The sequence below is a fragment of the Nerophis ophidion genome, linkage group LG01 (assembly GCF_033978795.1).
Source record: "Nerophis ophidion isolate RoL-2023_Sa linkage group LG01, RoL_Noph_v1.0, whole genome shotgun sequence".
In the NCBI taxonomy this organism is placed as follows: domain Eukaryota; kingdom Metazoa; phylum Chordata; class Actinopteri; order Syngnathiformes; family Syngnathidae; genus Nerophis; species Nerophis ophidion.
The window spans coordinates 54,783,681-54,799,595 of NC_084611.1; the positions used below are offsets into that span (position 1 = coordinate 54,783,681).

Consider the following 15,915-nt stretch of genomic DNA (forward strand, 5'->3'; position numbering starts at 1 on the left):
GAAAACACCTTTGCCATTATACTCCATAGACTGTTGGAACATCTTGAGCTCAAGAACACTTATGCAAGACTGCTCTTTGTCATTTTCAGCTCAGCATTTTAACACCATAAGGCCAAACACTCAGATCTAAGCTTTACAAACTTGGTTTGAACACCTTCCTCTACAACTGGATTTTGGACTTCTTAACTAACCGCACACAGCACGTGAAAATAGGCTCACCATCAACACCGGTGCCCCACAGGGTTGTGTGCTAAACCCTGTGCTCTTCACCCTCTTCAGCATCCAATCTCAATGTCAAATATGCCGAAGACATCACGATGCTTGGGCTTATCAGTAACAATGATAGAACAGCATACAGTTACATAGTTGCAACAGCTGGCTTCATGCTGTGATAACGAGAACTCGGTTCTTAACACTAACTAAACCAAAGAACTAATTGTAGTCTTCCACAGAAAAGGGCAGAAAAAACAACCTCCACTTTTAATCTATATCATGGTCATAGAAAGGGACAAACATTTCAAATTTTTAGGGGTGAACATAACAGAAGATCTATAGTGGGACATTAACACTGCTTCTACAGTCGGAAAGGCCCAACGACGTCTTTTCTCTCTAAAATGCGCAGACTTTCCGCTAAAATCAATGGTAAACTTTTACAATTGTGCCATAAGCAGTGCCCTAACTTGGATTTTTTTAGTGTGGTTTGCCAGCTGCACTAAAGCAAACCAACAGGCCCTCCAGCGAGTGGTTAAAACGGCGGGGGAAATTAAAGGGACAATACTCCCAGAGATTAATGCCATGTACACAGCTTGAATACGTACTCCGTTTTATTCTTTGAACCGAAAGTATAAACGACGATATCGTTTCTGCTTAAAAAGGATTTGTCATTCATCACTTCAAGCAGTGTTTGCAAGTTTTACAATATAACAAAAACTATTCACACTCAGTAAACCGTCCCATGCGTGATGTCCGTGGGAGTGCTTCGGTGCATCCCCCAACATTAGCGAATATGCTAATAAATTTACTAGTGTCTGTGTTAGGATTATTAATATACGCCCTCGACGCAAATCCCATAGGGGTGATGAAAGGATGGTCAGCGCCTGAGAGCTGCGGCCTACCACCATGACCCCGCACTCCTTTCCCTCTGTTGCTAGATATATCGAGATGTATGTTGTAATATGTATATGTGCTTGGCTATGGAGGTTGTTTTTTTTCCCCATTCCAGACTGGGCCCCCATAGGAGCCCAGTCTAGATTGTATTTTTTTTTACTCACCCTTCCCCAGCATTTTACCTTTTTCCCCATCTTTTACAGGGCACCTTTGTGGCAACCCATCAGCATTCCTGTTCTGCAACCCCTTACACTAATCTTGAACGGGTTTGTGCTGAAAACAAAGTTTCGTCGTACTTGTGCAATGACATTGTGGAAGTCACTTTCTTCCGGGTTCTTTTGGCCACCAGTCACCGACATCATCACTCCTTTAGAAGGTTGTAACAATAATATCTATTGTTCACTTGTTCTAGCAAAAGTCTTTTTGTGCTTCTCAGCCAATGTCTTTTCTCTAGAGTAGTTTGTCGTGCTCTCGTCAAGCTCCGCCAACTGCCATTCACCCCCACTCTTTCCCGACTGCTGCCTTTAACAGAGCGACGGGTGATTAGACAAACACTCTCAGCTGTGTCATCCACTCACCTGTCGCTAATCTCGAAGCCGGTTCTGTCACACTCCGCTTCGCTGTAGGTGCGCAGGCCACGCCCACCACAGACATAAAGACCTATCTATCTATATCTATTACGACGGCATTATTTTTATGTTGTTTTTTTTAAATAAATTTTAATCGTAAAATCACCAGAAACATCACTGTGAAGTTATCGAGTCTGTTAAGTTGATTGGAGAGATAGCTTCCACAACTCGTGGGTTCATGACGAAGAGTTGTGTTTTGTTTGATCTCCCGTTTTACCGCCATGTTAAAATCATTCATACAGGTATGTATTGCGGTGCGGGTATGTAAAAAAAAAAATACAATTTTTTTTATCATTTGGTGGGTAGCCAGGAAAATACAATATATTTTTAATTCTAGTACTCTCTTGAGTATCTTCATCGACCATCTTTTGAGAACCATGGTTTACATCATAACATACTTGCCAACCTTGAGACCTCCGAATGCGGGATATGGGGGGTGGCATTTGAGGTGGGCAGGGTTGGGAGGGGCAGGGTTTGGTGATAGCGGGGGTGTATATTGTAGCGTCCCGGAACAGTTAGTGCTGCAAGGGGTTCTGGGTATTTGTTCTGTTGTGTTAATGCTGTGTTATGGTGCGGATGTTTTCCCGAAATGTGTTAGTCATTCTAGTTAGATGTGGGTTCACAGTGTGGCGCATATTTGTAACAGTGCTAAAGTTTTGTACGGCCACCCTCAGTGTGACCTGTATGGCTGTTGACCAAGTGTGCCTTGCATTCACTTGTCCGTGTATGACAAGCCGTAGATGTTATGTGACTGCACCGGCGCGCTGTTTGTTTGGAGAAAATGCAGACGTGACGACAGGCTGTCCTCACTCAGGTTAAGGGGTGAAGGTTTCAGGTGAGAGAGGATGCTAAAGGCAGTGCCTTTAAGGCACGCCCCCAATATTGTTGTCTGGGTAGAAATCAGGAGAAATTCAGGAGAATGGTTGCCTTTTCGGGAGGGGCACTGAAATTCGGGAGTCTACTTGGAAAATCGGGAGGGTTGGCAAGTATGCCATAGACATGGTGTTGTTAGTCAGTCACAGGAGCGAGCTCGCTTGTCAGACACGGCTACAGCACTAGCAACAACCCACTCTGCTTGTTGTTATGCTGCGCTTGCGGCGGTTTGATGAGGTCATTAAGAGTCGCCAGTAAACCTCTCATGCTGCAGTCGTCAACTCCTGTGGTGTGTGTGGGAGAAGGGAGAGGGGAGGGTCTGCTGACTGGATTTATATCCGTGTTTTACCTGATATGTACAGCAGCGTTTTAAAAAGTCATTAATTTTACTTTTCGAAACGGATACCGATAATTTCCGATATCACATTTTAAAGCATTTATTATCGGACATCTCTAATAACAATGTTACTTAATATTTTTGAACGGCGGCCTCACCCCCGGTGGCTGTTTGAGCAGGATGCGTGTCGCCTCTTCTTCACTGATTGCAAGCAGCAACCAAACAGGGTGGGTTTTACTCAGTCTGTCCAACACGCTCATCCTCCTCCGCAACGAGTCATATCCATAATCCCTTTCAGCCCTCACGCCGCCACAATCCGGGGATTCCAGATAAACGCCGCTCACCGCGCTCTCCGGTCTGGCACAGGGAGCGGAAAAACAGTTAAACACTACGGTCTAAAAAGTTTGGATGGAATAAAAACAGCGCCTTACCCTTCTGTGTCTGTAGGCTCCTGTTCCACTGTTGGAGAGGTGTGGACCATCTCCTTCTTCAACTCCCCGATCTCCAGGGCAAATGCATCAATCAGCTGCGAGGGAAAAAGGGTGGTAGGGTTAGACGGATAGGGAGGAGGAGTGGGGGCGGCAGGGGTACACGAAACCAAGAGTCCAAGCGCGACTTTTGACAGCATGATCTAGACGGAGCGATCAGGCTTGTAAACAAGGAAAGGGTTGGTCACTCTTCCTGCCGTATCAGCCTTGTTTCCGTACCGGCAGGAAATATGACACAAAGCATTGTGCATACACACTTCTAAAGTGTGACAAAAACGGGCTTTTGTTTGAGTGTTGTCTCCTCTCCACCTGCACCTTGTTCAGTTCTCATCTCGAGTGTTAAGAACTCTGCCGTTTCCAGAAGGATTATTTCCCAGTTCCTTTGTTTCTTTTCAGGCAAATGCTTTCCTATGAATTGGCTCTCCCTGCCTGTCTTGTCTTGTCCTTGTCTCACTATTACTCAAACATTCATTCCGACTTGTCCGCCGCGGCTCTCGTGTCGACATGTTTGCATACCATCTCAGATAAAACCGAAATCAATTCCTTGGGCTTCATCCAAACCTGTAGATGTTATGCCATTGTACCTCTGACTAACAGGGCAGTAGTTACCCAGTTTTCCCCCAAATGCAGGCTGATTGACTGATGGAGATTGAGACTTTTATTAGTAGATTGCACAGTACAGTATATATTCCGTACAACTGACCACTAAGTGGTAACACCCGAATAAGTTTTGCAACTTTTTCAAGTCGGGGTCCATCCATCCATTCATCCATCCATCCATCCATCTTCTTCCGCTTATCCGGGGTCGGGTCGCGGGGGAAGCAGCCTAAGCAGGGAAGCCCAGACTTTCCTTTCCCCAGCCACTTTGTCCACCTCTTCCCGGGGGAGCCCGAGGCGTTCCCAGGGCAGCCGGGAGACATAGTCTTCACAACGTGTCCTGGGTCTTCCCCGTGGCCTCCTAACAGTTGGACGTGCCCTGAACACCTCCCGAGGGTGGCGTTTGAGTGGCATCCTGACCAAATGCCCAAACCACCCTGCTCTGGCCCCTATCGATGTAGAGGAGCAGCGGCTTTACTTTGAGCTCCCCCAGGATGACAGAGTTTCACACCCTATCTGTAAGGGAGAGCCCTGCCACCCGGCGGAGGGAACTAATTTCGGCCACTTGTACCCGTGATGTTGTCCTTTCGGTCATAACCCAAAGCTCATGACCATAGGTGAGGACGAGAACGTAAATCGACCGGTAAACGGAGAGCTTTGCCTTCCGACTCAGTTCTTTCTTCACCACAACGGATCGATACAGCGTCCACATTACTGAAGACGCCGCACCGATCCGCCTGTCGATCTCACGATCCACTTTTCCCCCACACGTGAACTAGACTCCGAGGTACTTGAACTCCTCCACTTGGTTAGGATTGGTTGATATCAGCACTTCAGTCATCAACATACTTGCCAACAACGTTCCCTCTAAAATACGCTCCTGTGCAATGTAGGGGTGTAACGGTACACAAAAATTTCGGTTCGGTACGTACCTCGGTTTAGAGGTCACGGTTCGGTTCATTTTTGGTACAGTAAGAAAACAACAAAATATATATTTTTTGAGTATTTATTCACCAAATTTGTAAACAATGGCTTGATCCTTTTAACATTGGGAACACTATAATAATTCTGCCCACGTTAATCCACATAAAACTGCCTCAAGTTGTTGCTTAGATGAAATAAAATGACACAACATTTCTTCTACATATAAAAAGTGCAACATTAAACAGTTTCAAGTCAACTCATCATGCTTAATTTATTACAGCATTGGGGAAACCTGTAGTTGATTTTTATTATGTAAATGTTATATTTGTATCAACATGTGAAAGCATGGACCCTGCCATTCAAAACTAGGCTGCTACATTACTAATGATTCATGTAACTATAGCTGAAAATTCATCCCTGACCACCATGGAGTTCATGTAGGCTTTATGATGCACTTAAATTATTTTATACACTATCAGAGACAGAAACTCTTCATTTAATATAATGTCCTTTTTTGCTGCTTCAACACACCTCAATCAACACTGTCCGTAACACACGCGCGCGCGCACACATACACCGCAAAATTAGTTAACGTTTCGCTAAAAGCTAACTAGCCTTCACCTAAAGCCAGGACTGCGAGTGAGCTGAGCTGCAGTTTGTTTCTAGAAGGTCAACGGGCTCATAGTGATGTTTAGAAAGTAGTTGACTTGGAATATAATTTGGGGAGAGTGAGTTGCTCCCCTGCTAGAATCCTATCTGCTCGACATTGACACTGAAGCCCTGACGACATGCGCTCTGAATACGCGTTGCTGATTGGCTTTGTATGTAACCAATCAGATGGTTGTGTGGGTGGGACAATGCAGGGTGCAGTGTACAGACACGGAGGCAGAACGGAGCGGAGCAGCTTGTTAAGACTTTAGCATAGGCGGCTACTTCATATGTACGAGTTGAACTCATTCGGTATTCCTCCGCACCGAACCGAAACCCCCGTACCGAAACGGTTCAATACAAATACACGTACCGTTACACCCCTAGTGCAATGGCACACTGCTCACGCGTCCTCTGCGCACGGCAAATCTAGGCCGCGCACAAAATCGAATTAAAAGATAATCGTATTATCGTGTGCATGTCTGACATCCCTCACATTTGCGCCAGTGAATGCTCAAGGAGTTTTAGCATTTTAGCTCCACAGTAAGTCTTTGCTGTCGTCCAGCATTCTGTTTTTGTTTACTTTGTAGCCAGTTCAGTTTTAATTTCGTTCTGCATAGCCTTCCCTAAGCTTCAATGCCTTTTTTTAGGGGCGCTCGCCTTTTGTTTATTTTTTATTTAAGCATTAGACACCTGCACCCTGCCTCCCGCTGTTTCCAAAATCTACAAACCTATCATCAGGTACCTACTGACATGGAAGAGTATTACACGGTTACTCTGCCGAGCTCTAGACACCACCGGCACTCAAAAACAACAACAACACATAATTTGCAGACTATACTTACTGGTTTACAAAAAATATTTTTAACCAAAATAGGTGAAATTAAAGCAAAACAGACTGTAACTCACGGTACACTGACAGAGTATGCTGTTGTTCTATTTAGCTTTTACTTTTTACAAAATACTTAGTTTTTTGAGTAACAGTTAGTTACATGAAAAGTGATATTCCATTAAGAACAACTTCGGCGAGTTTATGCTTGCGGTTTGGGAGGCGGGAGGACAAAGAGTTTTGACTTCAGGATGAAGAAGAACGCAGAACAGTGTCCTCTGGGTGGATGTACAAAAATATAACAAATCAAAAATTGTGTCAAAATAAATTGGATCTTTAAGTATGAGTACGACTCCAGATGTACAAACTGATTTTCAATAAATGTAATGATCCTAAGAATATGAATGTGAAAATCCTAGGGTTTCTAATAAAATCCTAATTACCCCATTTGGCCGCTAGAGTGCAGTATTTCAAAGTACTAAGTGATTATCAACACAGACTCCCCAAGTCCCTCCTCCCCCAAAACTGTGCTTTGCAGAGCCCGCCTTGCTAAATGCGTCACACTCTCCCCCAATGTCTGGTCAAAAAACAACAACAACAACACAAGTAAGCCCCTGCATTGTGAAATCTGCCTAGTGTAAACAGGACGATGATGATGACTCCAATGAAAACAGAGACAATATTACCAGAACAGTGATACTAGGAACTATGTTTTTTGGCCAGGACATGAACCACTACAATATGTTGCAAGAGCAAGAATTCTGGAGGAAATAATCACTTTATTGCTTTATGCATAAAGCAGCACTCAGTAACGTATCACCTTGACCAATTTACAAATATACCGTATTTTCCGGACCATAGGGCGCACCAGATTATAAGGTGCACAGCCGATGAATGGTCGATCTTTGATTTTTTTCATACATTAGGCGCACCGGATTATAGGGCGCGATAAAGGAGTCATATTTTTATTATTATTTTTTTAAATGTATGACACTACCTTGTGGTCTACATAACATGTATTGATGGTTCTTTGGTCAAAATGTTGCATAGATGATGTTTTACTGATCATCTTCAAGCCGCTTTCTGACAGTCATTTCTGCATGCACGTTCTGTGGGCGGTCTTATTTACGCGTAAAGTTTTGTCTGAGGAGACAAAAAAAAGAAAAAGGGACGCTACACCGATAAAAAGACGGTCAAGGATCAACATTGTCCCGGCTTTCAAAAATGAGGAGGGATTTCAGACTTGGTTCTGTTCCTGTTTTTTTTCCCGTTCCAGTAAGTAATTTTTGATGCTCAATTCAAAATAATACTCCTAATGATTGGAAATATGTGAGACAACAATGAATAGCCTCCAGCTTGATAGTCTGCACGCAACAAACTCAAAAGTTCAGATACAAGAGAAGACAATGCAAACCGCAAATATAAAGTTTGAGTAAAATATGTAAAACTGTATCAGTTAATGTGTATGTGACAGTAGTTTCTGACTCATGGGATATGTGGTCTTTCTTTAGGCAAAACGCTAACGCTTTGGTCCACTAGCGTCGCCAAAATCAACCAAAATGGAAAGTTCTGAAGTGGGGCTTTTAATAGCAAAGGTGTGTTCAGTTGCGGTTCTGGACATCTGGAGACCTCAAAGCAGGATTTAGTTTCTGGCTATTTAACAAAAACTAATTGTGTCGGTTAGGGCTGGGCGATATGGCCTTTTGTTAACATCTCGATATTAGGCCATGTCATGATACACGATGTACTGTATTTTTTGGATTATAAGTCGCTCCGGAGTATACGTTGCACCGGCCGAAAATGCATAAAAAATAAGGAAAAAAACATTTATACGTACGTCGCACTGGAGTATAAATTGCCTCTTTGGGGGAAAATAATTTGATAAAATCCAACACCAAGAATAGAAATTTGAAAGGCAATATAAAATAAATAACGAATAGTGAACAGGCTGAATAAGTGTACGTTATATGACTCATTAATAACCAACTGAAAAGGTGCCTGGTATGTTGACGTAACATATTATGGTAAGAGTCATAAAACATGCTATACGTTTACCATACAATCTGTCACTCCTAATCGATTAATCCGATGAAATATTCTTCCTCGATTTCGCTTCTAAACAACTCTGCCAACTCCAAAGGTATGCGCCGATTCCGCTTGTCGTTTTCTGCTGCATATTTCACTACGTCACTTGTAATCTGCAGTACATGATTTCCTTTTCGGTGCCATTTTTGTTCAGCCCTTCTCAGTTTTTATAAGTTACCGGCAACGTTGAAATGAACCATTTTAATAGCTACGGCAGTAGCATAGTAGTTAGCATTCCATGACCCACAATGCACTTCTGCCATGACCCTCCCTCGCCGAATTCTTATTGGTTGACGTGTGTGTGACAATTGCTGACATTTTCTACGTCTCTTCCACGAATGAGATAAATATTATTATTATTTTAACCTTAGTCTTAACTTCAATAATAAATATAAATCGTTTGAGGTGCTTAGTATGAGGCCTGTCACACCGCTGCCTCTATACCTGGCTGTTATCTACCGCCCCCCCAGGGCCCTATTCGGACTTTATCAGTGAGTTCTCAGAGTTTGTTGCTGAACTAGTGACGCACGCCGATGATATAATTATAATGGAAAACTTTAATATCCATATGAATACCCCATCAGAACCACCATGCGTGGCGCTCCAGACTATAATTGATAACTGTGGCCTTACACAAATAAGAAATGATCCGACGCATCGCAGCGGTAAAACAATAGACCTAGTGCTTGTCAGAGGTATCACCGTTTCCAAAGTTATGATACTCCCGTGTACTAAAGTAATGTCCGATCATTACCTTATAAAATTCGAAGTTCAGGCTCATGTTCGGCAAGCTAATAATAATAATAATAATAATAATAATAATAATAACTGCTATGGCAGCCGCAACATTAATGCTGCCACAACGACGACTCTTGCTGGTCTACTGCCCTCAGTAATGGCACCATTACCAAAGTATGTGGGCTCTATTGATAACCTCACTAACAACTTTAACGACGCCCTGCGCGAAACCATTGATAGTATAGCACCGCTGAAGTTAAAAAAGGTTCCAAAAAGGCGTACGCCATGGTTTACAGAAGAAACTAGAGCTCAGAAATGATTATGCAGAAAGCTGGAACGCAAATAGCGCACGACTAAACTTGAGGTGCACCATCAAGCATGGAGTGATAGTTTAATAACTTATAAACGCATGCTTACTTTAGCTAAAGCTAAATATTACTCAAATCTCATCCACCTCAATAAAAACTATCCTAAATTTTTGTTTAGTACCGTAGCATCGCTAACCCAACAAGGGACTCCTTCCAGTAGCTCCACCCACTCGGCAGATGACTTTATGAATTTATTTAATAAGAAAATTTAACTTATTAGAAGGGAGATTAAAGACAATGCGTCCCAGCTACAACTGGGTTCTATTAACACAGATACGATTGTATAGACGGCGGATACTGCAAATATCCAAAATAGTTTCTCTCGTTTTGATGAAATAACATTAGAAGAATTGTTACAACGTGTAAATGGAATAAAACAAACAACATGTTTACTTGACCCACTTCCTGGGAAACTTATCAAGGAGCTCTTTGTATTATTAGGTCCATCAGTGCTAAATATTATAAACTTATCACTTTCCTCGGGCACTGTTCCCCTGGCATTCAAAAAAGTGGTTATTCATCCTCTCCTTAAAAGACCTAATCCTCGAAAAAAATTGTTGCAGAGCAGCTAAATGAACACTTAGCGTCTAACAATCTATGTGAAACCTTTCAATCCGGTTTCAGGGCAAATCACTTTACGGAGACAGCCATCACAAAAATGACTAATGATCTATTGCTAACGATGGATTCTGATGCGTCATCTATATTGCTGCTCCTCAATCTTAGCGCTGCTTTCGATACCGTCGATCATAATATTTTATTAGAGCTTATCAAAACACGAATTGGTATGTCAGACTTAGCCCTGTCTTGGTTTAACTCTTATCTAACTGACAGGGTGCAGTGCGTCTCCCATAACAGTGTGACTATGTTAAGGTAACGTGTGGAGTTCCCCTGGGTTCGGTCCTTGGCCCTGCACTCTTCAGCATCTACATGCTGCCGCTGTGTGACGTCATACGCAAATACTGTGTTAGCTTTCACTATTATGCTGATGACACGCAGCTCAACATGCCCCTAAAGCTGACCAACACGCCAGACTGTAGTCAGCTGGAAGCGTGTCTTAATGAAATTAAACAATGGATGTCCGCTAACTTTTTGCCACTCAACGCCAAAAAAACGGAAATGCTGATTATCGGTCCTGCTAGACACCGACCTCTATTTAATAATACAACTTTAACATTTGACAACCAAACAATTAAACAAGGCGACTCTGTAAAGAAACTGGGTATTATCTTCGACCCAACTCTCTCCTTTGAGTCACACATTAAAAGCGTTACTAAAACGGCCTTCTTTCATCTCCATAATATCGCAAAAATTTGCTCCATTTTGTCCACCAACGACGCTGAGATCATTATCCATACGTTTGTTACGTTTCGTCTCGATTACTGTAACGTATTATTTTCGGGTCTCCTCATGTCTAGCATTAAAAGATTACAGTTGGTACAAAATGCGGCTGTTAGACTTTTGACAAGAACAAGAAAGTTTGATCATATTACGCCTATACTGGCTCACCTGCACTGGCTTCCTGTGCACTTAAGATGTGACTTTAAGGTTATATTACTTACGTAAGAAATACTACACGGTCGCGCTCCAGCCTATCTTGCCGATTGTATTGTACCCTATGTCCCAGCAAGAAATCTGCGTTCAAAGGACTCTGGCTTATTAGTGATTTCCAGAGCCAAAACAAAAGTCTGCAGGCTATAGAGCGTTTTCCATTCGGGCTCCAGTACTCTGGAATGCCCTCCCGGTAACAGTTCGAGAAGCTATCTCAGTAGAAGCATTTAAGTCTCACCTTAAAACTAATTTGTATACTCTAGCCTTTAAATAGACCTCCTTTTTAGACCAGTTGATCTGCCGCTTCTTTTCTTTTTCTCCACTGTCCCCCCCTCCCTTGTGGAGGGGGTTCGGTCCGATGTCCATGGATGAAGCACTTGCTGTCCAGAGTCGGGACCCAGGATGGACCGCTTGGTTGGGGGCATCTCTACGCTGCTGATCCGACTCCGTTTGGGATGGTTTCCTATGGACGGGACTCTCGCTGCTGTCTTGGATTCGCTTTGAACTGAACTCTCGCGGCTGTGTTGGATCCACCTTGGATTGAACTTTCACAGTATCATGTTAGACCTGCTCGACATCCATTGCTTTCGGTCCCCTATAGGGGGGGGTTGGTCACTTATGTGGTCCTCTCCAAGGTTCTCATAGTCATCATTGTCACCGACGTCCTACCGGGTGTGAGTTTTCCTTGCCCTTATGTGGGTTCTTCCGAGGACGTTGAAGTGGTTTGTGCAGCCTTTTGGGACACTTGTGATTTAGGGGCTCTATAATTAAACATTGATTGATTGATTGATTGATAGATATTTTGCAATCTGCAGTACATGATTTCCTTTTCGGTCCAATTTTTGTTCAGCCCTTCTCAGTTTTTATAAGTTACCGCCAACAATGAAATTATCATTTTAATAGCGACGGCAGTAGCATATAGCATTTAGCATTGCATGACCCACAATGCACTTCTGCCATGACCCTCCCCCGGCGACTTCTTATTGGTTGACGTGTATGTGACGATGGCTGACATTTTGTTTGTCTTTTCCGCCACTGAGATAAATAATATTATATGATATTTTACGGCAATGTGTTAATAATTTCACACATAAGTCACTCCGGAGTATATGTCGCATCCCCGGCCAAACTATAAAAAAAACTGCGACTTATAGTCCGAAAAATTCGGTATATCTCGATATTTTGCCTTAGCCTTGAATATAATCACAGCAGTATGATGATTCTATGTGTCTACATTAAAACATTCTTGTTCATACTGCATTAATATATAATCATTATAAACTTTCATGCAGAGAGGGAAATCACAACTAAGTCAATTTACCAACAGTGTATTTATTAAACAGATATTAAGCAGTGGCACAAACATTCATGTCATTTCAAAACAGAAAGTACAAGATTGTCAGAGACATTTTAAAACAAGCTATTAGTGCACTTTTGTGCATGATGTCACTAAGATAACATATCAAAACAACACTAAATTAAAGTGCACTTTTTGTACAGAGCACCACTACAATAGTTTAAAACAATTAAAGTGCACTTTTGTGCATGATGTTACACAAGATATTTCAATAAGTGTCAAATAAAAATGAGCTGCAAAATAGTAAATCAAATAGTGTATGTCCTTCGCTATGTGGTAGGTTCCTGCGAACGTTATCTCCTTCTGTTGTTGACTATTTTTTTGATATGGTGTTGATCTGGAAATGGTTGCTTGGGCATTTTGTTGGGTGTGGTACCAACCGAGATGTTGACCTGCGGAGTTTCAAGCACTTTTCATTCTTTAGCGAGTGACTTTTATAAATGATGACAGTGTGTGATGAGTGTAAGTAGGTGCGCTTGTTTTACGTCTCTGTGAGAAGGAGAGACAAGAAAGAGAAACGCCTGCAGTGTAATGCCCGCAGCAAAAAGCAACTGCGTTAGGACGTATACTCGAATATCACAATATAGTAATTTTTTTTATCGCATAGAGACAAACCCACAATATATCGAGTATATTCGATATATCGCCCAGCCCTAGTGTCAGTGTTTGGAGACCGCAACATTTTTGTGGATATGACTTTCAGGGAAATAATGGGACACAGTAAGTGAACTGCCAACTGCATACATAAATGTATTGTTACTTTAGCGACCCAGACCCATTTACACTAAATGTTTTATTTTGCACAATGCAAGTCTATGTATAATATAGTAACCGATACGTTCAGAACAGTAAGTAATATGTACAATATTTATCGTATTTTCTTCATTTTATGCATTTCCGGAAGTTCTTTTCTTGGCACATTTAATTCCGTTTCCATAGCAGCACACTTCAGACTTCCGGCAACAAATGTGTATTCCTACTTCCGGAAACAAACACATTTTTTTTATCATGGTAGGCTTGGTAACAAACAATGACGATGACTATTTTTGGACAACCTTACCTTTTTGAGTCTGAATATACGGAAGGTGAACGACTGCTTCTAGAAGCGAGCAAGTAGAGAGGGGGTCTCAAACTCAATTTACCCGGGGGCCACTGGATGCAGAAACTGGGTGAGGAAGGGCCACAAGAAAAGATTTCTTAAAAAATGTAACATGCACTTTTTAATGAATTCACCTTCTATGAATGGCTTTACCGTCCTAGCATTGCTAGGGCAGGAAAGCCAACCCTGACGATTTTTCCAGGAGACTCCTGAATTTCAGTGCACCTCCCGACAATCTACCCGTGCAACCATTTTCCCAAATTTGTCCCAATTTTCACCCGGCAGACATTATTGAGGGCTTTAAGGTCCTCTACAACAGTGGTTCTCAACCTTTTTTGAGTGATGTACCCCCTGTGAAATTTTTTTTAATTAAAGTACCCCCTAATCAGAGCAAAGAATTGTGGCTGGAAAAAAAAGAGATAAAGAAGTAAAATACAGCACCATGTCATCAATTTCTGATTTATTAAATTGTACAACAGTGCAAAATATTGCTCATTTGTAGTGGTCTTTCTTGAACTATTTGGAAAAAAGGATATAAAAATAACTAAAAAACTTGTTGAAAAATAAACAAGTAATTCAATTATAAATAAAGATTTCTACACATAGAAGTAATCATCAACTTAAAATGCCCTCTCTGGGGATTGTAATAAAGATCCGTCTGGATTAATGAACTTCATGCTTAACATTTCTTCACAAAAAAAGAAATCTTTAACATCAATATTTATGGAACATGTCCACAAAAAATTAACTTGAGTTCATATTTTGTTCAAGTGTTATCCAACAAATATATATTTATTAAGTATTCATGACTGACTGCTATTTTTTAGAATGTTTTTGATAAATCTCACTGGACCCTTGGCATGCCTTCATATAGCGTACCATCAATAAGAGAACTACTGTTCTACAACTCGTCATTGCGCACGTAACACAACTAAAGTGACAGCTCTTAATCATGTTGTGAGAGACTTGTGCAGAACAACGTGTTGTTACACCCTCCGAAAACACACCGACGACGCATGATGTCTCCAAGGTATGGAAAACAGTCGAAAAAACGGAAAATATCAGAGCTGATTTGACTCGATGTGGGAGGGAAACATGGCATTGATGACCGATGTGACGTCACGTTCTGACGTCGTCGCAAAGAGAGCGATAAACAGAAAGGCGTTTAATTCGCCAAAATTCACCCATTTAGAGTTCGGAAATCGGTTAAAAAAATATATGGTCTTTTTTCTACAACATCAAGGTATATATTGACGCTTACATAGGTCTGGTGATAATGTTCCCCTTTAATAACTGTTTAATAAATACACTTTTGGTCAATTGACTTAGTTGTGATTTCCCTCTCTGCATGAAAGTTTAAAATGAGCATATATTAATGCAGTATGAAGAAGAATGTTTTAATGTAGACACATAGAATCATCATACTGCTGTGATTATATGCATCAAGTGTTCATTCAAGGCTAAGGCAATATATCAAGATATACAAACCCCGTTTCCAAATGAGTTGGGAAATTGTGTTAGATGTAAATATAAACGGAATACAATGATTTTCAAATCATTTTCAACCCATATTCAGTTGAATATGCTACAAAGACAACATATTTGATGTTCAAAATCATAAACATTTTTTTTTTGGGAAAATAATCATTACTTTAGAATTTGATGCCAGCAACACGTGACAAAGAAGTTGGGAAAGGTGGCAATAAATACTTATAAAGTTGAGTAATGCTCATCAAACACTTATATGGAACATCCCACAGGTGTGTATGCTAATTGGGAACAGGTGGGTGCCATTATTGTGTATAAAAACAGCTTCCATGAAATGCTAAGTAATTCACAAACAAGGATGGGGTGAGGGTCACCACTTTGTAAGCAAATTGTCGAACAGTTTTAGAACAACATTTCTCAACGAGCTATTGCAAGGAATTTAGGGATTTCACCATCCACGGTTCGTAAAATCGTCAAAAAGTTCAGAGAATCAGGAGAAATCCCTGCACGTAAGCGATGATATTACGGACTTTTGATCCCTCAGGCGGTACTGCATCAAAATCCGACATCAATGCGTAAAGGATATCACCAAATGGGCTCAGGAACACTTCATAAAACCACTGTCAGTAACTAGAGTTGGTCGCTACATCTGTACGTGCAAGTTAAAACTCTACTATGCAAGGCCAAACCCATTTATCAACAATATCCTGAAACGCCGCCGGCTTGGCTTAGATGGACTGATGCAAAGTGGAAAGGTGTTCTGTCATCTGACGAGTCCATATTTCAAATTATATTTG

General features: G+C 41.5%; 1 protein-coding gene across 5 annotated transcripts in view; it reads right to left on the reverse strand.

Annotated features, from left to right (window-relative positions):
- The window catches only part of LOC133557255 (ras and Rab interactor 2-like), a 100,661-nt gene that overhangs the window by 60,397 nt on the left and 24,349 nt on the right, over positions 1-15,915 (reverse strand). For 2 of the 5 annotated variants that reach the window (XM_061907593.1, XM_061907627.1), the window contains exons 1-2: positions 3,378-3,743; positions 3,105-3,303 (exon numbers count right to left, since the gene is read on the reverse strand). In XM_061907593.1, coding sequence (XP_061763577.1) covers positions 3,105-3,303; positions 3,378-3,574 — 396 coding nt within the window. In that variant the 5' untranslated portion in view covers positions 3,575-3,743. The other 3 variants (XM_061907610.1, XM_061907619.1, XM_061907602.1) reach the window with 3 other exon arrangements.